The 22634-nt window shown below is 37.0% G+C and overlaps 1 protein-coding gene across 15 annotated transcripts in view; it reads left to right on the top strand.

The window, feature by feature from the left end:
- Bbs9 (Bardet-Biedl syndrome 9) overlaps window positions 1-22634 on the top strand; it is a 481139-nt gene that overhangs the window by 44674 nt on the left and 413831 nt on the right. For 13 of the 15 annotated variants that reach the window (XM_074065326.1, XM_074065314.1, XM_074065312.1 and 10 more), the window contains exon 5: window positions 392-505. The exons of 1 other annotated variant lie outside the window; for it this stretch is intronic. In XM_074065326.1, coding sequence (XP_073921427.1) covers window positions 392-505 — 114 coding nt within the window. Of the gene's footprint in view, window positions 1-391; window positions 506-6976; window positions 7061-22634 lie in introns of those variants that run through there. One more of the 15 variants, XM_074065323.1, reaches the window with a different exon arrangement.

The following is a 22634-nucleotide window of genomic DNA, read 5'->3' as shown; positions in this document are numbered from 1 at the left end:
GCTTTAAAGTATTGGGATTTTTTCCTTAGACATTGAGTCATTGCTCTGTTATTGTTTATAAATGCAAGGAATTTAACCTCATTAATTTCAGAACTGAAATTAGAGGCTTTGTTATTTCAGTAATTACACTTTGGTCAGGCATGTCTAATACAAATTGATAATAAAATATTCCCCAGCGTGAAATTTCATCTAATCTTGTAATGTAGCTGAGATTTAAATGGTTTTTAATTGTGCTGGCTTTATGTGTTATCATGTGCTAATTGATCATAATGTTTTAGTTCTTTGTCATTTTAAATTTCACTAAAATGGAATTAGAATTGGTATAGAGGATGAGAAGAAATTATTGTAAACAAAGACAAAGTAATTCTTATATTCCCCCACCCCCCATTAGGAACCTTGGGTAACGTGGAACATGGGAACCAATATCAGATCACACTAATGTATGAACATAATCTTCAGCGAACAGCCTGCAATATGACTTATGGATCATTTGGTGGTGTCAAAGGTAATTTACGTTTAATCATGAGCATGTTATTTCAAATTGTACATTTAGAATATCTGGTATGAAAGTGGAGGATTATGTGGTCTGAATCTCCGAGTGCATTCAAATAGATACTTTAGTGAAAAATTTGTATCTAAATACTAATAAAAATAATAAAAAAGAAAACTTTAAACAATGAGTATAATTGATATTCATACCACCAGCATTTTTATATGGTTGACAGAGTTATTTTTAAATAATCTTTTCTATAGATTTTTGTCTTTTATAAGCTGACTGAAAGTGAACTTTTTTTGGTGGTAGAACTGTGCATACCTCTTTCAGTGGAATAAAGGATTGACCTCATTGACAATCCCTGCTATACCTGGAGCTGTAGGCCTCTCTGTCTGTCTTCCCCATCTTTAGAGCTGCTATAGAGAGTTCTTTTTTTTTTTTTTTTTCATTTTTCTTTTATTATTCATATGTGCATACAAGGCTTGGGTCATTTCTCCCCCCTGCCCCCACCCCCTCCCTTACCACCCACTCCACCCCCTCCCTCTCTCCCCCCCTCAATACCCAGCAGAAACTATTTTGCCCTTATTTCTAATTTTGTTGTAGAGAAGTATAAGCAATAATAGGAAGGAAGAAGGGTTTTTGCTGGTTGAGATAAGGATAGCTATACAGGGCATTGACTCACATTGATTTCCTGTGCGTGGGTGTTACCTTCTAGGTTAATTCTTCTTGAACTAACCTTTTCTCTAGTACCTGTTTCCCTTTTCCTATTGGCCTCAGTTGCTTTAAGGTATCTGCTTTAGTTTCTCTGCGTTAAGGGCAACAAATGCTAGCTAGTTTTTTAGGTGTTTTACCTATCCTCACCCCTCCCTTGTGTGCTCTCGCTTTTATCATGTGCTCATAGTCCAATCCCCTTGTTGTGTTTGCCCTTGATCTAATGTCCACATATGAGGGAGAACATACGATTTTTGGTCTTTTGGGCCAGGCTAACCTCATTCAGAATGATGTTCTCCAATTCCATCCATTTACCAGCGAATGATAACATTTTGTTCTTCTTCATGGCTGCATAAAATTCCATTGTGTATAGATACCACATTTTCTTAATCCATTCGTCAGTGTTGGGGCATCTTGGCTGTTTCTATAACTTGGCTATTGTGAATAGTGCCGCAATAAACATGGATGTGCAGGTGCCTCTGGAGTAACAGTCTTTTGGATATATCCCCAAGAGTGGTATTGCTGGATCAAATGGTAGATCAATGTCCAGCTTTTTAAGTAGCCTCCAAATTTTTTTCCAGAGTGGTTGTACTAGTCTACATTCCCACCAACAGTGTAAGAGGGTTCCTTTTTCCCTGCATCCTCGCCAACACCTGTTGTTGGTGGTGTTGCTGATGATGGCTATTCTAACAGGGGTGAGGTGGAATCTTAGCGTGGTTTTAATTTGCATTTCCTTTATTGCTAGAGATGGTGAGCATTTTTTCATGTGTTTTCTGGCCATTTGAATTTCTTCTTTTGAGAAAGTTCTGTTTAGTTCACGTGCCCATTTCTTTATTGGTTCATTAGTTTTGGGAGAATTTAGTTTTTTAAGTTCCCTGTATATTCTGGTTATCAGTCCTTTGTCTGATGTATAGTTGGCAAATATTTTCTCCCACTCTGTGGGTGTTCTCTTCAGTTTAGAGACCATTTCTTTTGATGAACAGAAGCTTTTTAGTTTTATGAGGTCCCATTTATCTATGCTATCTCTTAGTTGCTGTGCTGCTGGGGTTTCATTGAGAAAGTTCTTACCTATACCTACTAACTCCAGAGTATTTCCTACTCTTTCTTGTATCAACTTAAGAGTCTGGGGTCTGATATTAAGATCCTTGATCCATTTTGAGTTAATCTTGGTATAGGGTGATATACATGGATCTAGTTTCAGTTTTTTGCAGACTGCTAACCAGTTTTCCCTTCAGTTTTTGTTGAAGAGTCTGCTATTTCTCCATCGTATATTTTTAGCCCCTTTGTCAAAGATAAGTTGCTTATAGTTGTGTGGTTCATATCTGGATCCTCTATTCTGTTCCACTGATCTTCCTGTCTGTTTTTGTTCCAGTACCATGCTGTTTTTATTGCTACTGCTTTGTAATATAGTTTGAAGTCAGGTATTGTGATACCTCCTGCATTGTTCTTTTGACTGAGTATTGCCTTGGCTATTCGTGGCCTCTTGTGTTTCCATATAAATTTAACAGTAGCTTTTTCAATCTCTTTAATGAATGTCATTGGAATTTTGATGGGAATTGCATTAAACATGTAGATTACTTTTGGGAGTATTGACATTTTTACTATGTTGATTCTACCAATCCATGAGCATGGGAGATCTGTCCACTTTCTATAGTCTTCCTCAATCTCTTTCTTCAGAAGTGTATAGTTTTCCTTGTAGAGGTCTTTCATATCTTTTGTTAGGTTTACACCTAGGTATTTGATTTTGTTTGAGGCTATTGTAAATGGAATTGTTTTCATACATTCTTTTTTCATTTGCTCATTGTTAGTGTATAGAAATGCTAATGATTTTTCTATGTTGATTTTATATCCTGCTACCTTGCTATAGCTGTTGATGATGTCTAGAAGCTTCTGAGTAGAGTTTTTTGGGTCTTTAAGGTATAGGATCATGTCGTCTGCAAATAGGGATATTTTGACAGTTTCTTTACCTATTTGTATTCCTTTTATTCCTTCTTCTTGCCTGATTGCTCTGGCTAGGAATTCCAGTACTGTGTTGAATAGGAGTGGAGATAGTGTGCATCCTTGTCTGGTTCCTGATTTTAGAGGGAATGGTTTTAATTTTTCTCTGTTAAGTATAATGATGGCTGTAGGTTTGTCATATATAGCTTTTATAATGTTGAGGAACTTTCCTTCTATTCCTAGTTTTCTTAGAGCTTTTATCATGAAATGATGTTGGATCTTATCAAAGGCTTTTTCTGCATCTATTGCGATGATCAAGTGTTTTTTGTCTTTGCTTCTGTTAATGTGGTTTATTACGTTTATTGATTTTCGTATGTTGAACCACCCCTGCATCCCTGGGATGAAGCCTACTTGGTCGTGGTGAATAATCTTTTTGATGTGCTGTTGAATTTGGTTTGCCATTATTTTGTTGAGGATTTTTGCATCAATGTTCATTAAGGAGATTGGCCTATAGTTCTCCTTTTTGGAGGTGTCTTTGCCTGGTTTTGGGATAAGTGTAATACTGGCTTCATAAAATGTGTTTGGCAGTTTTCCTTCCCTTTCTATTTCATGGAACAGTTTAAGGAGGGTTGGTATCAGTTCTTCTTTAAAGGTCTGATAGAATTCAGCAGAGAATCCATCAGGTCCTGGACTTTTCTTTTTCGGGAGATTCTTGATTGCTGCTTCAATTTCCTTTTGTGTTATAGGTCTATTCAGGTGATTAATTTCCTGTTGGTTCAGTTTTGGATGATCATATGTATCTAGAAATCTGTCCATTTCTTTTAGATATTCAAATTTATTTGAATATAGGTTCTCAAAGTAGTCTCTGATGATTTCCTGGACTTCCATGGTGTTTGTTGTTATCTCCCCTTTTGCATTCCTGATTTTACTAAATTGGGTTTTTTCTCTCCTCATTTTAGTCAGATTTGCCTGGGGTCTATCGATCTTGTTTATTTTTTCAAAGAAACAAGTTTTTGTTTCATTAATTCTTTGTATGGTTTTTTTGGTTTCTATTTCATTGATTTCAGCTCTTATTTTTATTATTTCTCTCCTTCTATTTGTTTTGGGATTTTCTTGTTCTTGTTTTTCTAGGAGTTTGAGATGTATCATTAGGTCATTGATTTGGGATCTTTCAATCTTTTTAATATATGCACTCATGGCTATAAACTTTCCTCTCAAGACTGCCTTCGCTGTGTCCCATAGGTTCCAGTAGGTTGTGTTTTCATTTTCATTGACTTCCAGGAACTTTTTAATTTCCTCTTTTATTGCATCGATGATCCACTCTTCATTAAGTAATGAGTTATTTAGTTTCCAGCTGTTTGCATGTTTTTTGTCTTTACTTTTGTTGTTGAGTTCTAATTTTACTGCATTGTGGTCAGATAGTATGCACGGTATTATTTCTATTTTCTTATATTTGCTGAGGCTTGCTTTGTGCCCTAGGATATGATCTATTTTGGAGAAGGTTCCATGGGCTGCTGAGAAGAATTTATATTGTGTAGAGGTTGGATGAAATGTTCTGTAGACATCTACTAGGTTCACTTGATCTATTGCATATTTTAGATCTTGGATTTCTTTATTGAGTTTTTGTTTGGATGACCTATCTATTGATGATAATGGAGTGTTAAAGTCTCCCACAACCACTGTGTTGGCGTTTATATATGCTTTTAGGTCTTTCAGGGTATGTTTGATGAAATTGGGTGCGTTGACATTGGGTGCGTACAGATTGATGATTATTATTTCCTTTTGGTCTATTTCCCCTTTTATTAGTATGGAATGTCCTTCTGTATCTCGTTTGATCAATGTAGGTTTGAAGTCTACTTTGTCAGAGATAAGTATTGCTGCTCCTGCTTGTTTTCGGGGGCCATTGGCTTGGTAAATCTTCTTCCAGCCTTTCATCCTAAGCATATGCTTATTTCTGTCAGTGAGATGAGTCTCCTGTAAGCAACAAATTGTTGGATCTACTTTTTTAATCCATTTTGTCAAACGGTGTCTTTTGATGGGTGAATTAAGTCCATTAACATTAAGCATTAGTACTGATAGGTATGTGGTGATTCCTACCATTTAGTTGTCTTAGTTGTTTGAAGGTTTGATTGTGTGTACCTAACTTGATGTTACTCTCTACTGTCTTGCTTTTTCTTATCCTGTGGTTTTGTGCTGCCTGCCTTTTCATGGTTAAGTTGGGTGTCACTTTCTGTGTGCAGGATCCCTTGCAGAATCTTTTGTAATGGTGGCTTTGTGGTCACATATTGTTTTAGTTTCTGCTTATCATGGAAGACTTTTATTGCTCCATCTATTTTGAATGATAGCTTTGCTGGGTAGAGTATCCCGGGGTTGAAGTTATTTTCATTCAGTGCCCGGAAGATCTCACCCCACGCTCTTCTTGCTTTTAATGTTTCTGTTGAGAAGTCTGCTGTGAACAGAGAGTTCTTGAGGGCTGATTCTGCGCAAGAGCAGCTGAAAGAGGGGACAAATGGGGAATTGATCCTGTTTATCAAGCCATGTTCTGTGACTTGACGAATATACTTTAGAGAAAGAGATGCCTTTTCTATATTTTAAAAAGTTACCACCTTTACCAGTACAATCATCCTTTGTATCCTTGGGCTTTGGAAGGAGATGTCACTCCCCTCCAGCCAAAATCTGCAGATGGCCAAACTCCTCGTATAAAATAGGTAGTGTTTTCATATAACCCACAGGGATCCTCTGTGTACTTTATTTGTTTGTTTATTTATTTATAGAGGTTCTGGCAATGTAGCACAGGTTGGCTTTGAACTCGCAATCCTCCTACCTCTACCTCCTGGGTGCTGGGATTACAGACGTGTACCACATGTCATAAATGTTCATGGCTTTCTCTGTATACTTTAAATCATCTCTAGATGACTTATAATACCTCATACAATATAAAATGTTTAGGGAATAACGACCAGAAAAAAAGCCTGTATGCCTGTATGTGTTTAGTACAGAAGCAACTTTTTTTTTTTTTTTTTCTGAATATTCTCTGTATGTGATTGTTTGAATGTACTGATGTGGAATCCACTAATGGGTAGGGCTGACTCTACTGGTTCAGGGAAACTGGGTTCCTCCCACTTGGGTGTTTCTTTTTCTAGTTAGCAAAAGGGCTACCTGTAGTGTTCCTGCCCACGCCCAGAACTTCTTCAGGTCTTGGTGCTTTCTTGTGTACACTGTTGCTGTTTAAGCAAGAAGTTTTATTTACAGCCTCTCTCACTACTGCTGGGTTTAGGACAGGAAGTCATGTAGTGATACCCTGTGATTTCATGACTGTTTCTGGCACATATGTGTGCATGTGGCACCTGCAAGAACATATGGTTAGGAATTTTATGATATTTTAGCTCTTTTTGGGTTTATGTTTTTATGAGCCTTTTGTTTAACTGTTACATTACGGATTTTACCTATATTAGATTTTTCTTTAATTACGTGAGAAAATGACTTCATTTTGGAAGTACCCTTCACTTCTGTGAAGTCATTTGTTTCATATATAGAGGTAAAGACAGTAGATGAATTTGGACATATTTATTGACAATCATAATGTGAAACAAAATATATGGCTAGATTGCAGAATTACTTGAGTAACAGGAATGCTTAGATTGAGGAATATGGGAAATGTGTATAGTTAGATTAAGAGAGGAGAGAGCTAGCATTTAGTTTAGGGGACAGCTTTTGCTAGTAAAGTTCTTCCTCCTGTCTTCAGCTTTTAGAACTGTTCTTTTTTTAATGGCTGTCACTATTGGCAAACCTAGCCTCCCTTGTTTAATTACCTATTTTTTATTTGCTTTCCAGATCCCCAAAAGTAAATTGCTAGATCCTATTTGTCTGGAGTCCAAAAAATTACTGTATGAAAAAAAGGACTATGACTAATTAAAAGTAAGAATTTTTTGTTAACATCATGACAATTCTTTAGATCACATGTCAAATGTTACTTACATAGATTATATAATGCTTTTTATTTCATTATCAGATCAAGTTAACCCTGTTAAAATAAAGGAATTCTTTACCTTTGTGTAATAACATCTTTACTGGGTTTTATAAAGGGCTTCCAAGGCATTGTGATGGGGTTCAGGACATAGTATCCTAGAAGCCATGACCTTGGGGCTAGGATGTGGCTCAGTATTGAGTGTGTGCTTAGCATGTGCAAGAGTTCAGTTTGCAGCACGCATGCACACACACACATATACATACACACAGGACCTTGACATATTGAAGAATACTGTAGAAGAAGGATGATTACTCAGACTTTCCCATGAAGCAGGTCGTAAGATTCTCACAAGAGGTATGCTCCTTATACATGAAGGGGAGGAATACCCTAATATACTTATCTCTGAAAATGAAGGGTCACAGAGAAGAATCTGAATAAGCAGGCCTTGCTGAGTTGCCTTGTTGATGAACATTAAATCATATCCCCTTTGTGCTTTCACATTTCCATGACCATCTGTTTCTTCATCTACCCTAGCCTAACAATTCATAGGTTAAGTTGTTTCTTCAGGTCTTTATTTCCTGTGAAGGCTTTCTGTCATGTAAAAGTTTTATTAAATTGTATGTTTTTCTCCTGTGAATCTCTCTTTTGTTGAGGGACTTCAGGTATGAACCCAGGATGGATGAGGAAAAGTTATTTTCCTGTCCTACAAACAATAATTGTTACTAGTTTTGAAAAGAATAGGAAACTTTGTGCCTGTCTGATACTTTTCTTCTCTTACCTCTCAAATTATACCTACATTTTAAAAGTACATGAAAAACCCTAGGCCACCATTCTGACGTGTTTTACTTAATAAAGCTGTTAAAATTGGCCATACCTGATGTCAGAGAGGTGACCAAAGAATCTGTACTCTCAGTCATTACTCATCGTCATATAAAAATACAATACTCTTTTCAAAATACTCTTATACAATATTCTGGTGATTAAGAACCATGAAAATGATTTTGTATGCCATCATATAATTTATGGGAATACAAATTTGGAAATGATCCAAAGTATGGATGGAAAACTGCATGACTTTGCATGTATATTTATTTATTTTCCTCTTCTTCCTGTACTCTTTACCTTCCTTCTGTATATATGTAGATGTGTTTATTTGTAGCATGACAAATTAGAGGTGACCTAATTGAATGATAGAGGAGAATGACTAAGTTTTGATGCGTTGAATTAGGGTGTTTTATGAAGCTATTAAAATTAAGTTTTCTTTGCTGAAGTGTCTTTATACATAAAACTTTACCTATATTTCTGATTATTTCTATAGCATAGAATGTAGAAATTATTAAGTCAGATGATTATAAAATAATTTTTCTTTATTTTTATTGTTGTTCTGGGGATACTCTGTGACATTTATACAAGTTATTACAGATTATTATAGTTGAATCATCCCCATTCATCCATCATTCTCTGTTAAATATTTTTTTCTTAATATTAAAGTAGATTTTGCCTTGAATACTATATAAATGAGTTACAAAAATACAAGAAAATAAAAGTCATTCTCAAGGTATGCATATTTCAAAAGAATTCATTTTCTAAGTCTGATGTCTGTAGTATGTTTAATTTGGGCCTTCCTGGGAGGAAGTGAGTAATTCTTGTAATTTTAAAAGTTTGTAGAGTCAATGAGAGTGTAAAAAAGGAAACTTAGACAGTGAAACCCCTTGTATAACTGTCATATACTATTGAGAATGTTAAAAAAAAAAAAAAAAAGGAAAGTTAGGGCTTCAAAAAAGGAATTGACAAAAATGAAACCTGGAATCCTTTTAAACAAACGTGGGTCTGTTTTGCATGTGTATCAGAATGAGGCACACTAGATGGCAGTCCTCTACTACTTTCTTAGTTGGTACTGTCTTTGAATAGGGTATAGTAAGAAATCACTAACGGGGAAATTTTGAGCCCCAAATAATGCTTTGCCTTTCACTTAAAAAAAAAAAGTTATTTATTCAAGTTACAAAAAAGTAATAAAGTGACAGAGTGTTTAAAAAAACTCATTATAATAAAGCCATTTCATAGTATATAATGTATAAGTGCTTTCTGGCCATGCTTGTCAAACTTAAACTTGCATTCAAATCATAAGAAGATGGTGATAGAACTGCAGTGTCTGGCTCTTCCACTTCTGAAACTGGAGCCGACTTGGACTCCTGACAGCATTTCAGGTGATGCAGGTGGCAGGTCTCTAGAGGCACACTGTGCCCCTCCTTCCCCAGTGCTTATCCTGTACCTGGTAGTCTTCTGAGTGCTTTCTGGGTTGAAAAAATTGCTTCAGCGATAGGAAGAAGTGGCAAAGGAAGAATTCTAACCCAGCCCATCTGCGTCTGGAAGCTTGTGCTATTACCCACACTATACACTCTCCCTCTCTGGGCTTCCAGTGAATTTACCTCCTTCCCAATTCAGAAAAATCCTTTTTTTTGTCAGAGAGGAGCATGGTTGGTTTGGCTACTCTTAAGTGTGTAAATTTGATTCTTCATAGGTTATGGAAAATATGTTAAGTAACTTCTGGGTCATATATTTACATTTTCAGTTTCATTTTTTTGTTGTGAAGGAAATCCAAAAAAAATTAAAGCTTAAAAATGTATAGTCTGAATGATATAAATAAATAAATACATAAATAAATAATGTTATTGCAGGGGAGATATGTTTGAAGTTAAAAATTTATGTTTTTTAAAAGTTTAAACATAATCAGCTGTTTTTTCCTTTTTTGTTTTTTGAGACAGGATCTTGCTCTGTAGCTTAGGCTAGCCTTCAATTTGCTCTATAGTCTAGGCTATCTTTGAACTCATCATCATCCTACTTCAGTCTCTCGAGTGCTAGGATTACAGGTGTGCTTCATCATATTCAGCTCCTAATCTGTATTTTTGAAGGAACATGTGACTCTGGGTTTTTGTTAAAATGTTACTTTATGCTTGCTTTTTATGCTCTTGACAAATTGATGGTCTCAAAATTGAGTGAATTGCATAAGCACAGACAAGCCAGTTATATTTGGAAATGTACTAGGTATTAGGTTTGAAATGATTAAAAATATGTTAGAGTCTGGGCATGGTGGTGCACATCTGTAATTCCAGCACTCAGAGGCTGAGGCAGGAGGATTGAAAGTTCCAGGCCAGCCTGGGCTACATAGGGAGACTCTCTCAAGCACCCCCCAAAAAAGTTAAAAAAAAAGATTTAAATGTGAGTAATTAGCTGTGGTGAGGATCTTAGAGCTGATCAAGGAAAGAAGACATGAGTATGAAATGATAGTGGAATGCAGAGAGCTTTATTTGGCGGCTATATTGTCAGGGTTGCATGTAAGAGGAAAATTCCCTCTTAGAAGGTGAGGGAGGATTCCTGTCACCAACATAGGGAGGTGGGCAATGAGGTGGGGTTACTTGTGTAGGTGATAGTGCTCAGGAGCAAGATGGGCTGTCTCTGGCTCAGAGTGTTTCTAGTGGTAGCAGCGACTCTCTCTCTACAGTCCTGGGGTTGCCTTAGTTATGACTGGCAGATATGTGGAGTGTGCAGAGCAGGAAAAGTCCAAATGGCTACAAAAATGCTGTTTTTGCCATATTTAAAGCAATTGATATAAAAAACTGCAGTTGGCATCTGCTAGCTTTGGGTTAACAGTCAGCTTGCTTGAAGAAGTAAACAACACAGGGCCTAGTTAATATGATATTAACAAAAGAGAATGGAATGGGATTTGGGTGGCCAAAAGACTGGAAAGGTCCATGGGAACATTTGAATTCTCTCTCTCTTAGACCCTCCATGGGGCACTGTTTTAGATCTGTTAGGAGAGGACAGCAGAATGTGTTGGAGAGGTGCATATGAACTGGAGAACTCAGGGGCAAAACAGTGAAAGGACATGTGCTGTCCTGTGATGTGTTCAGATTGAAAAAGTTGCTATAATTCAGTTCAGTTCAGTGCTTTGCAGTCCCATTTGTTTTTTGTTTTGGTGGTATGGGGTTTGAACTTAGGGCCTTGTGCTTGCTAGGCAGGTGCTTGACCACTTGACCTATACCTCCAGCTTTTGTCTGACTTCCTTCCTTTCTCTGTCCGTCCCTCTGTCCCTCCCTCTGTCCCTCCTTTTCTCTCTTGGTGATGGAACCCAGGGGCTCACACATGCTAGGTAAGAGCTCTGCTACTGAGTTACATCCCCAACCTTTGTCATGTTTTTAGTTCTGACTCCTTTTTACTTTTATTTCTTTTGATGGCACTGGAGGTTGAACTCAGGGCCTTGTACTTGCTAGATAATGATATTAGTTCTGGTTTGCATACATATTTTAAATTTGGGATCATGTCCCAAATTCTTTTTCAATAGTTGAAACTTGCAAAATAAGTTGAGCATGATTTTCACTTTATCTCTTCCTCACTTCCAGAATTCCTCACACCAAAATATACATATATATATATATTTTTTTTGGCTTTTGAGATGTTCTTACTATGTAACCCTGTCTGGCCTGGAACTCACTATGTAGCCTAGGCTGGCCTCAAACTCATGATCCTCTAGTCTTAGTCTCCTGAGTGCTGGAATTATAGGTGTGTACCAACATACCAGGACAAAATGCATATATTTTTATTATGAAAGTAATCGTATTCTCAAGGGAATATTTAAAACATATTGAGCTTGATATGACCATTTTCTATTATTTATTTTTCTTTCTTTTGGTGGTACTGGAATTTGAATTCAGGGCCTTACTTAGTCTTGCTAGGAAGGCATGTTACCACATGAGTCATACCCTTAGCCCTTATAATCTAGGAAAGCCCTCTTGAACTATACATAAAGTGTGCCCCAATTTTAGCTCAGGGTCTTTGGAATGGTATCTATATGTATGAAGGGGGAGTGTATGTGACATCATTCTGACCTTGTCAGCACTCTGCCTATTCTTGCTACTTTGCCTTTCAGGTTCTTTTTTTCATTCTGTATTTTGAAATAATGCTTGTAAATGACTTGTTTTATGAAATTTGAGATTTCTTGATATATAGTTCTGTGTTTGTCTGTTTGTACTGCTAAAACAAAATACCTGAGACTGAGTAATTGATAAAGAACTGTCTTTCGTTTCTCATAGTTCTAGAGGCTAGGAAGTTCATGATCAAAGTGCCAACAGATTCAGTATGTAGTGGTGTACTATCACTTATTTCTTAGTGATAGTATGGTAGATGTCCTTATGTGGTGAAGAACAGAAAAGCGAAGGGCCTAAGCTGCTTCCCTCTAGTCCTTTTATAAAGGCACTAATCTAGTCATGCAGGCAGAGCCTTAGTAACTTAGTCTTCCCAAATGTCCTCATAATGCCACCATAATGGGGATTAAGCTTCAACACATGAAATTTGAGAGACTTTCAGAGAATAGCTAGTAGCCTCTGACAGTCATTTTAGATCTGCTTTACATCTGTCCATAATATATGATTAGGGCTCTTGTGATCCACTGGCCATATGACCCACATGCCATTTGAAACTTGGTAGATGTTACTACAACCATGTTTCCTTTATTAACACATCAGTCCTTAGCTGCTATAATTTTGCAACACACACACCCAGACAAGCTGTGCATGTGTTATGTGTGTTAGATATTGTTTTGGTTTTCATTATGCAGTTTTAGTTTTTCAGCCTCTCTTATTTTGGTGTGTGCTTGCTTTATTTAATTCATATTTTAATTAAATTGCTCAGCAGTGTGAAATGTTTTCATTTGATTCTTGGTTCTGTGCTTCCCCCATCTGTCTTTTGTATTATTGTCATCCTCCATTCCTCTCTTCCTGCCTTTTTTCTGCACTTTGTGGGCTTGCCAGGCAAATCTGTTTACCTTGCTCAGGCTTAGTCTGGCCAATTCTGTCTTAGGTAGTCTGCTTTTTTATGGTGTTGGTGAATTTTCCTTGGTTTCTTTCCCACCTGATCAGAGATGAATTTGTTTTCTTTCCTGACATACTGATTTGAAGACTGGATCTTGTTCAGTGTCTTGGCTTGTCACCTGTGTGTGGGGGAGTGGAGAAGCCATGGGAGGTGGAGAGGTTATCTGTGGCTGTGGCAGCCTTACTGGAGAATCTGATTTCAGTCCTCTCTGCTGCAGTTTTTCAAATCTCATATAATCTGAATTGTGTGAAGTTCACACTACCTGGATGATTTTTAAACAGAAGTTCATAGAACCTGGATGACCTGTAACCTATTATCTTGGAAGATGGGGGAAGATACTCTCAGACTTTGTGAATATCTTGTTTTCTCGAGTTCATTCCACTTGTTCTCCCATTTGACTGTTTCTCCCCAGAAACTATTTCTACCTCCCAGCCTTTTTTTTTTGCCCATTGTTAGTGTGTGAGGCTTCATGTGGCAGCTCCTCCTCTAGCCTGTTTTCTCCTCAAATGCTATTTTTTATAGTCTGTATCCTTTCCTGCTCTTTTCTTTTTGTAGAAAAATACTAGCATGGTAAAATTTGTGGGTTTTTTTTTTTTTTTTTTTGGTGGCAGGATGGGTCTGTGGTGAAGCTAGAACTTCCGGTATTATGGGCATTTCCATTTTCCCACCCTGTCTACATCACTTCTGGAACTGCCTTCCTCTAAATTTGGAAGTTTTAGTGAGAGTTGTAGAATTTTATTTACTCATAATCTCACCACTTATCCTGCATGTGTGAAGTTTGGAGTTAGCAGCTTCACACATTATACCACATGCAGTCCTGATGATCCTCACAAGCAACTGCCTGATGGCCACTGTTTTTCAGGTTATGGCATGAAGCTGTACCTTTCCTTAGCTTCATTTCTGCTGGCTCATGTTTGCTATTCCTTGTTATTTACTGATTTATTTGTTTAATCTGCAACATATTTGAAAGGGTCTTTTGAAACTAAACCCAAGTCTGGATTTGAAAAACGGATGTTCATCATAAAAATTCTTGCGAATTAAACAGTTTAATTTGGATGATTCTGATAGAATCCCAGAAGGTAATCTTTTGTTTCTATTATGTGAACTATTTGTTTAGTACAGGTTAATTTCATTGTATTTCATTTGAATATCTTGTTTTTCCAGATTGTTCTTGGCTTTTAAATTGTGTTTTGATGTGGTCAAATTGTTCCTTTTCTGTACAATTTGTTCTATATCTTCTAAGCTTTGAAGTTGTATTCCCATGCAGAGTTTTTATGTTTCTGTTTTCTGGAGTTTGATTTTGTAGCAGGAATTTTTGTATATATTTATAGAGAAGATGATATGGAGACATTCTATCTATTGTCTTCTATAGGTTGTGTTGTTTTCTCTTATGTGCTGTTAATTTTCATTTTCAGACTGACAAACCAGAGTTTAGAGAAGGTAAAGTCTTGCTGTAAATCACACCCAGGTCTAGTGAGGATTTGAATACAAAGCTATCTAATTCCACAGTTCATGATCTTTCTAATATCTTACCTCTTATGTAATTGTCTTGCTAGATAGAGGGAGGGTCTGTATATACTCTGAGAGATGAGAGAGAAGGGAGAGTTTTATAAACTGAAGGCAGAGATCATGTTTTTCTTTTCTTTTTTTTTCCTTTTAGTGTGACTGGGGTTTGAACTCAGGGCTTCATGCTTGCAAAGCTGGCACTCTACCACTTGAGCCATACCTTCAGTCCATTTTTCTCTGGTTATTTTGGAGATGAGATCTCACAAACTGTTTGCCTGGGCTGGCCTTGAACTTTGATATTTCCAATCTCAGCCTTCCAAATAGCTAGGATGACTAGTGTGAGCAACTATGCCTGGAAAGACCACGTTTTTTGTTTCACTACTGTGTATGTAGTGTTTTCTAGTTGTTGGCACATAGTTGATGCTAAATAAATATTTGTTGAATGACTGAACCAATATAGCCATTGATCTGGCAAGGGTGATATGTTAGCAGACTTTTCATTGCTATGACAAATACCTGAGAAGAACGACTTAAAGGAGGAAAAGTTGGCTCACAGTTTCAAAAGTTTTGGTCCATGACTGACTGGCTCATTGCTGTGAACCTGAGATGAGGCTGAACATCATGGTAGGCACCCTGGGGTAGAGCAAAACAGCTCACTTCATGGTGGACAGGAAGCAGAGACACACAGAAAGCAGCAGGGAACAGGATATGCCCTCAAAGGCATGCCTCCAGTGACCTTCATCCTCCACCTAGGCCCCATCACCTAACGTTTCTACCATTTTCTAAAGTAGCACCACCAGCTGGTGGCCAAACTTTCAACACAGAGTCTTTAGGAGACATTTCATATACAAACCATAATGGCTGATGTTCTGCATGTCAGGCTTTTGGAGGTACTTTTCAGAGTAGATATCCCAGTGCCATGCCATCATATGTTGAACTCCTACCACAGTGAATGGGTTAGGATAGTCACTGTCTCTCATACTGATAAAGTGGGTGCTTCCTGAGTTGACCTATACTAAAATTATTTTTCAGTACATAAGTTATGCAGCATTCATGTAAGTTCAGCTTTCTTCTATGAATAAACTCTCATCTCCTTGCTGCTATGTTTCTGTACATTATCTTTTAAAATGAATTTTTTTAGCATAAACTATGATATTCAGAACTACTGAGTATTTGTGATAGTGCTCACAAATGAAAACATGACAGTTGTGTAAATTCTTTAATATTTGGTATAAAGGACATTTCACTGCTTTTTTAACACTTCGCTGTCTTCTCTCTGTGCTTTGTGAAAGCTCATTTCCTTTAATGCTTCCAGTTATTCTACTTGCATTATTTTAAGTCAAATGGAACTTTAGAAAAGTAGAATTTTTATCAAGGAGAGTTTTACCTCAGAATGTAGACACAACACAGCATGGTGTAGGTTAGAGAGGTCTGACAGCACAGTAGTCCCACATTTGTGACCAAGGTGGAAAGAAAAATACTGTATATAAGAGGTTTAGTATGTTTGAACTGTAATTGTCAGTAAAGGGAGTGAATAGAATTTTACCAATAATATATTTGAACATGGTGGAAAAATTTTTTAATCATAAAATGACTTCTATAAGCTTGTATGGGATTATATTGTCACATAAATAAAAATTCTTGAATTCTTTGGATGAAGGCCTGGCCAAAGAAAATAGTGCACTGAAGGATAAGTCATATGTTGCCATTTGCCTCATTTTGATGCAACCTTAGACAATCAGATCCTCAGCCTTCAAATAACTTCTATTTGTCCAAACTGGAGTCTTTTTCTCATCTGCCAAGAGCTTGTGTAGTGGCCACATGCGGTTGCTGAGAGGCTGTGATTCTCAGTGCTGTCTGGATTCTTTGATTGCTATCCAGAGAGTGAACTGATACACTCAGCTGCGGTGAAAGAACAACCAGAACACAGCCTTGCTTTTTTGTGTGAGGGGTGTTAGTGCTAATAAAAGATTAATGCTAGTTTTCCCTTTAGGGAATTAATGGATAATGTTTTGATAGCCCTTGTCTTACCAGTGAACCATATGGCTCCCCCTTTTCTAATATATATGGTTGGACTGTTTGAGAATAATCTCTGTGGTATACTGGCTTCTTTTCTTGCTAGACAGTAAAGGATAGGTGTTTTATAACATTGCAGAACTTCCCTCATTTGTTTTTAAGATCCTTTATGTATCCACAGTGAGAAGTCAGAAGATCAAGGGGAAAATGGGATCAACTCTCATCCTGTACTGGGTTTTCTCATATAGACAGCATTCATTTATAAAACCTTTGGTCCCAAACCCATAAAACAATGTTACTTTAAAAATAGTGTCTTTGTGTATACTATACTGTATAAAAACCTTTAGTTCCTGGGAAAGTTATAGAGTTCCCTGTGGTATTAAAATTCATTTTTACAGATATTTAAAGATGTTATTTTTTTTGAAAGGTATATTCTGATTCTCTGTATATTCAGTGGAAATTTAGTGATTACATACCTCCTTGCCCTCTATTGCTGTTGGGGGGAAAGACTGAAAGGAATAAAGTTTCTTGGTGTGCCTGTAATCCCAGCTACTTTGGAGACAGGCAGGAGGATTGAGAGTTTGAGGCCAGCCTGAGTAATTTAGTGAGACTTGCCTTGAAAAAAATGCGGTAAGCCAATGATTGGGACATAGCTTAGGTAGTAGAGCTTTTGAGACCCTATGTCAGTCCCCATACTAAAAAAAAAAAAAAAAAAAAAAAAGTGGTAAGCCAAAAGTGGTAGAACACACTTGTAATCCCAGTTATTGGTAGTTGGAGGCAGGAAGATCATGAGTTTGAGATTAGCCTGGACTATATAGCAATACATTGTCTCAAAAATGAGAAAAAAAATTTGTTAGGATTTGACAATAATTTGTGATCCATATCTATGGTTCATTATGGTATCTATCCTTTTAAACACTGGGATAACTCTGCTATTACATATTTTATTCAATTGAGAAGGTGAATGATAGCCACAATCTACTTTATTTAAATGACAGTGTGATATACAAGGTTTTAATAACTGGGCCTGGTGGCTTAAGTCTGTAATCCTAGCACTCGGGGACATGAGGCAGGAGAATCAGGAGTTTAAGGCCAGCCTTGGGTATGCAGTGAGAGCCTATCTATAAAAACAAAACAGGTCTGGTGAAGTGGCTCAAGTGATGAGTCCTTGCCTAGAAAGCATGAGGCCCTGAATTTAAACCCCAGTACCATGAAAAACAACCAACCAACCAACCAAACCAAAACAAACAAAAAGAGGGCTTTAACAGTCAACAGTTTAAGAAGCTCATCTAAAAACGCATTGCCATGAGAAATGAGCAGTCCTTCTCCCAGTCTCTCTTAAATTGATTCAGGCCTGTGAAATGGAGGAACTGGTAACTGGGGTAGCAGCCAGTTACCAGAAAGCAGGAAGCAGTGACAATTGCAGACTGCAGCCTCACAGCAGGACTTGAAACAGCTCTGTGGAGCTAAGGCTTTGGAACAGAATTCAGATTCTGAACAATATTGTGTCTGAGAGCTGATTGTCACATTTTTGGGAACTACTGGGATGCTACTGCTGATACAAACAAGTCTCTTGAACTCAATTCAAATAATTCCACTGTTATACTGAGAAAAAAAGGATATGTGAATACCATGAAAAATCTATGCTGCTATTCTAGAAACTTTAATAGAACAGAAATTCGATATTGTACATGCAAATTAGATTGCTTGAATTAAAGGGATCAGATTCAGAGATGTGATCCCTTTAGATGTTGAAACAGCATCACTGCTGCTTCAGTCAAAAATCAAGTGTGATTGGTATCAAACAGATGCTTAAGTGGTTGTTACACTTATGATCCAGAATGTTCAGAAGAATCACATCAAGGTGGGTTGTGGATGATTTTCTTCCTCCTCTTCTTCCTTCTTCTTTCTTCTTCATCTTCTTCTCCCTCCCTCTCCCCCTGTTGCTTCTTTTCCATCTCCCTCTCCCCCTGTTGTTTCTCTTCCCCCTCCTCCTCCTTCTTTCTCTTTTTCCTGTTCCTCCTTCAGCTTCCCCTCCTTCCCCTTCTTTTTTTGAAGCAGGGTCTCACTGTATAGCCAAGGCTGGCCTGGAGTTCACTGTATTGCTCAGGCTGACATGAAACTTGAAATCTTCTTACCTCAGCCTCCTGAGTGCTGGGATTATAGGTATGTACACCATCTTGGCTAGAAGTTTTTGAAAATAAGTTGTTTGCTTTGGTGAAACTTCCCTCCATAAAGGATTGCAATTTGAAATTAAGACTGCTTTATCTATAACATCAGAACAGAGCACATGTAAAGTATCTTCAGTCAGGCACCTGTGGTTCATGCTTGTAATCCTGGCTACTTGGGAAGATCATGCATGGTTCAAGGCCAGCAAGGGCCAATATTTTGCGAGACCTCATCTCCAAAATAACCAGAGCAAAATGGACTAGAGGTGTGGTTCAAGTGGTAGAGGGTCGCTTTGCAAGCATGAAGCCCTGAGTTCACACCAAGTCCTACCCTCCCCCCAGAAAAAGTATATTCAATAAAGATTAAAGTGAAAACAAAAAATCTAGAGCCGTAAGATGTGCCCACACGAAAGCAGTTCATAGCTAGCAGATGTAAAGAACCTAAGGTATCCATTATCCTCTCATTATTCGTGAAATTGGGGTAAATTTTTTGGCGAGATCAAAGAAGAAAAGAATGAAAAATTGGAGGGTAATGCAGCTTTACACAAATTATTTTGGCTGATCTAGTCAGGTGGTTCTGATGAAGTGAAGTGTGCCATGAGCAAATGATTTATGTCATCTGTTCTCATAGTTTTGGTTATCAACTGGTCTGATGTAGGTAAAAGGAAAGTTGAAATCCATCCTCCTGATACTATGGAATGGAAAATGTACTAAATAAGTTAATTAGGTATAAAAAAGTTGATTCAGTAACCTTTTTCCATTCTACATGGAGATTCTTACTTGCAGATTTAAATTCTAAAGCACAAAGTAGAGATACTTCTTAGTTCTTAATATGAAAAACGAATGTTTGTGTGACTACTACCATGTTAATGGGATTTTATGGTCAGGTATGGTGGTACATGTCTGTAATCCAGCACTCAGGAGGCTGAGACATGAGGATGGTGAGTTTCAGACCAGCCTGGGCTTCATAGTGAGACCCTGACTCAGATAAAAGTACATTAGTGGGCTGGGGTATGACTCAGTGATAAAACCCTTTTCTAGCATGCCCAAGACTCTGGGTTTGATTCTCAGCACTGCAAACCAAAACAAAAGAATGTTAGTATTCTGAGGGTTATATATGAAATTATCTTTAGGTAATCTTGATTGGCTTCAGAGTGATTTCTAGTTTGGGGGCAAATATGAATAAAGCTACTGTCGCTATCCCAATTCCAATCCTTTCACCATTATTAAATGTTGTCACCCAAAGACCTTGAGAGTAGAGTTCCAATATTAGTAGGAGTGCTTTATGTGAAAGAATATTATATGTGTTTCGCTCTTGAACTTTAAAACCATAAAATTTATGCCTTCAGTATATATAGTACATGATTTGTCACTTCTGGCTAATTTAGAATATAAAAAATGGTTAATCTTGGCATATCAGAATAAATCTGTCTATATTATATTAATATTTGAACTGTATTTCTACCTAAATTAAAAATGAGTAGGATTTTTTAAGTCAAATTTCATTCCATTGAAGTTTGTGAATAAGAATCTTTAAAAGCAGGCTCAAGTAGTAGAGTACCTGCTTTTAAGTGTGAAGTCCTGAGTTCAACCCCAGTCCCACCAAAACAGTAACAACAACAATAGCAAAGAATCTTTAAAATCAGCATTTCCAGATCTTTGCTAAAATGGAGACAGTGCTATTTAATATGGAAACAATAACTAAGAGGTATTTCTAAATCTAATTTGGAAAGTTATATTCATGATTTTAGGGGACTGTGAACATAAAATAAGTGGATAGAAAATTAATATTCATATGGCTTTTTGCAGCTGGTTGACTAAGTCCTAATATAGTTCATTGTTATAAAGATGAAGTTTCTACAGTTTTGGAAGGCAGTTGTATATTAAAATTTCTTGTTTCCAAGGTAGTACAAACTGGTTTTAACAACCTGTCATTTCTCGTTTATGGAAGGAAATATGTAAAAAAGAAAGGAAAATGTTAAGTGGGAACAAAATGTTGAGATGATGAAAAGCTACAAGGAAGGAAAAAAGACTTTAGAAAGACTACTAAAAAAGAAACTAGCTCTTTCCCTCCCTCAGCGATCTGTCTGAATTCATTTTACTTTCATTATATATCTAGCCTGGAGGCTAAGTAAATTGAGTGTTACAACAAAGAGGGTGTTATGAGGAGGCCTTTTTTTCAATAATAAAGTGTAACATATGTGTAAACCATGCAACCTTGTAACAGGAAACTTTATAATAAGGGAGGACTGTGCTTAACTTTTCCACAATTTTGAAAGAATGAATTTTATTAGGTGTTAGACAAAGAAATTATCAACCTACTTTTATGCTGTAAGGTTGAAAGATTTGTTATGACCATTTCTAGACTTCAGCAGTGGTTTTAATGTGGGTCCTGATATATTAGGAACAGTGCCTAGCACTATTAATATGTCTACTGTTGCTAGTTCTCTTAAGGAATATGATGTTTAACTTTTGCCTTTCAGTGAAAAATTATTCAAAATTCTGTTATTCTGTGGTTTTCATAGCAGTATTAGGTTGTTCTTGAACTGATCAACACATAATATAATTTGGGAACCCAATCAATGGTTCTTTTCTTTTTGAAACTTGATGACAAATTCTTTTGAAACTTAGGAAATTGGCTCCATCATTCATCCTTTATTCTTTCTTTGCTTTTCCTATCCAGCTTCCTGAAAGCCATATTGTTTTGATGTCAATATGTAGAATAGATTATCTGCTGGGAAATCAATGTATATTAATTATTTTGGAATAAATGTAAGCTTGACAAACAGTATAGGTTAGTAGCCCTCAGCCTAATGGGTTGCTCAGTTAATGAGGATACTAAAATTAGGGAGCTCTAATATGCCTAAAATATATTTCCTATAAATTTCCCCATTTCAAGATTAACTGGCAATAGGTATGTTTTTCTGGCTTTTAAAGGCTAATATATCATGGTAGAGTTTTGGGATTTATATATTGCTTATTATAGAATAGTTGAGCTCTTTGTATTTATTACACAGTTACTGATGCAAGCTAGAGGTGTAGAAGTCAGTCCTCTACCTTTTGGCTTTCAACAATCTGTGTGTGTGTGTGTGTGTGTGTGTGTACGTACTTTCTCACTTGCCTCTCCTCTCTTTCCTGCTTAAAAATGATTACATACCACACACATTTATGCAGATTTTAAATATAGTGGGAGAATTTAAAGAAAGATACCTTTCAATATGGTTCATTCCACTGCATGGCTGTTAGAAAATCAAGAATGAAACTTCTAGAAGATGAGATATTAGAAGGAGAGAGATATTAGAAATACATTAGCAAGAGATATTGTTATGTTTTGAAAAATAGACCATTTACTTTAAAACTTGAAAGATCACAGGAACATTAAAAATAATTACTTTGAGAAAAAGTCAAATAGTACATACAAGCTTGTGGAGGCCTCAGTCTCCCCACTTTCTGCTCTACTTTCCCAAATCATTTATTACTACCTTTAGTGTTTCTCTCCTCTTCTTTCCTCTCTTTTCCTTTTTTTGGGTGAGACTGGGGTTTGAACTCGGAGGTTTGTGCTTGCAAAGCAGGCTTTCTACCACTTGAGCCACACTTCCAGTCCATTTTGCTCTGGTTATTTTGGAGATGGTATCTTGTGAAGTATTTGCTGGGCTGGCCTGGAACCGCAGTCTTCTTGATCTCAGTCTCCCAAGTAGCTAGGATTACAGGTGTGAGCCACTGGCACCCAACTCCTCTTCTTTCTTAAAACAGGTTCTTACTGTGTAGCCCAAACTGGTCTTTTTTTTTTTTTTCATTTTTCTTTTATTATTCATATGTGCATACAAGGCTTGGGTCATTTCTCCCCCATTCCCCCACCCCCTCCCTTACCACCCACTCCGCCTCCTTCCTCTCCCCACCCTCAATACCCAGCAGGAACTATTTTGCCCTTATCTCTAATTTTGTTGTAGAGAGAGTATAAGCA

Source organism: Castor canadensis, chromosome 2 (genome assembly GCF_047511655.1).
Source record: "Castor canadensis chromosome 2, mCasCan1.hap1v2, whole genome shotgun sequence".
NCBI lineage: Eukaryota > Metazoa > Chordata > Mammalia > Rodentia > Castoridae > Castor > Castor canadensis.
Note: the sequence above shows the minus strand (reverse complement) of the source record. Positions and strands in the feature narration are given on the sequence as shown.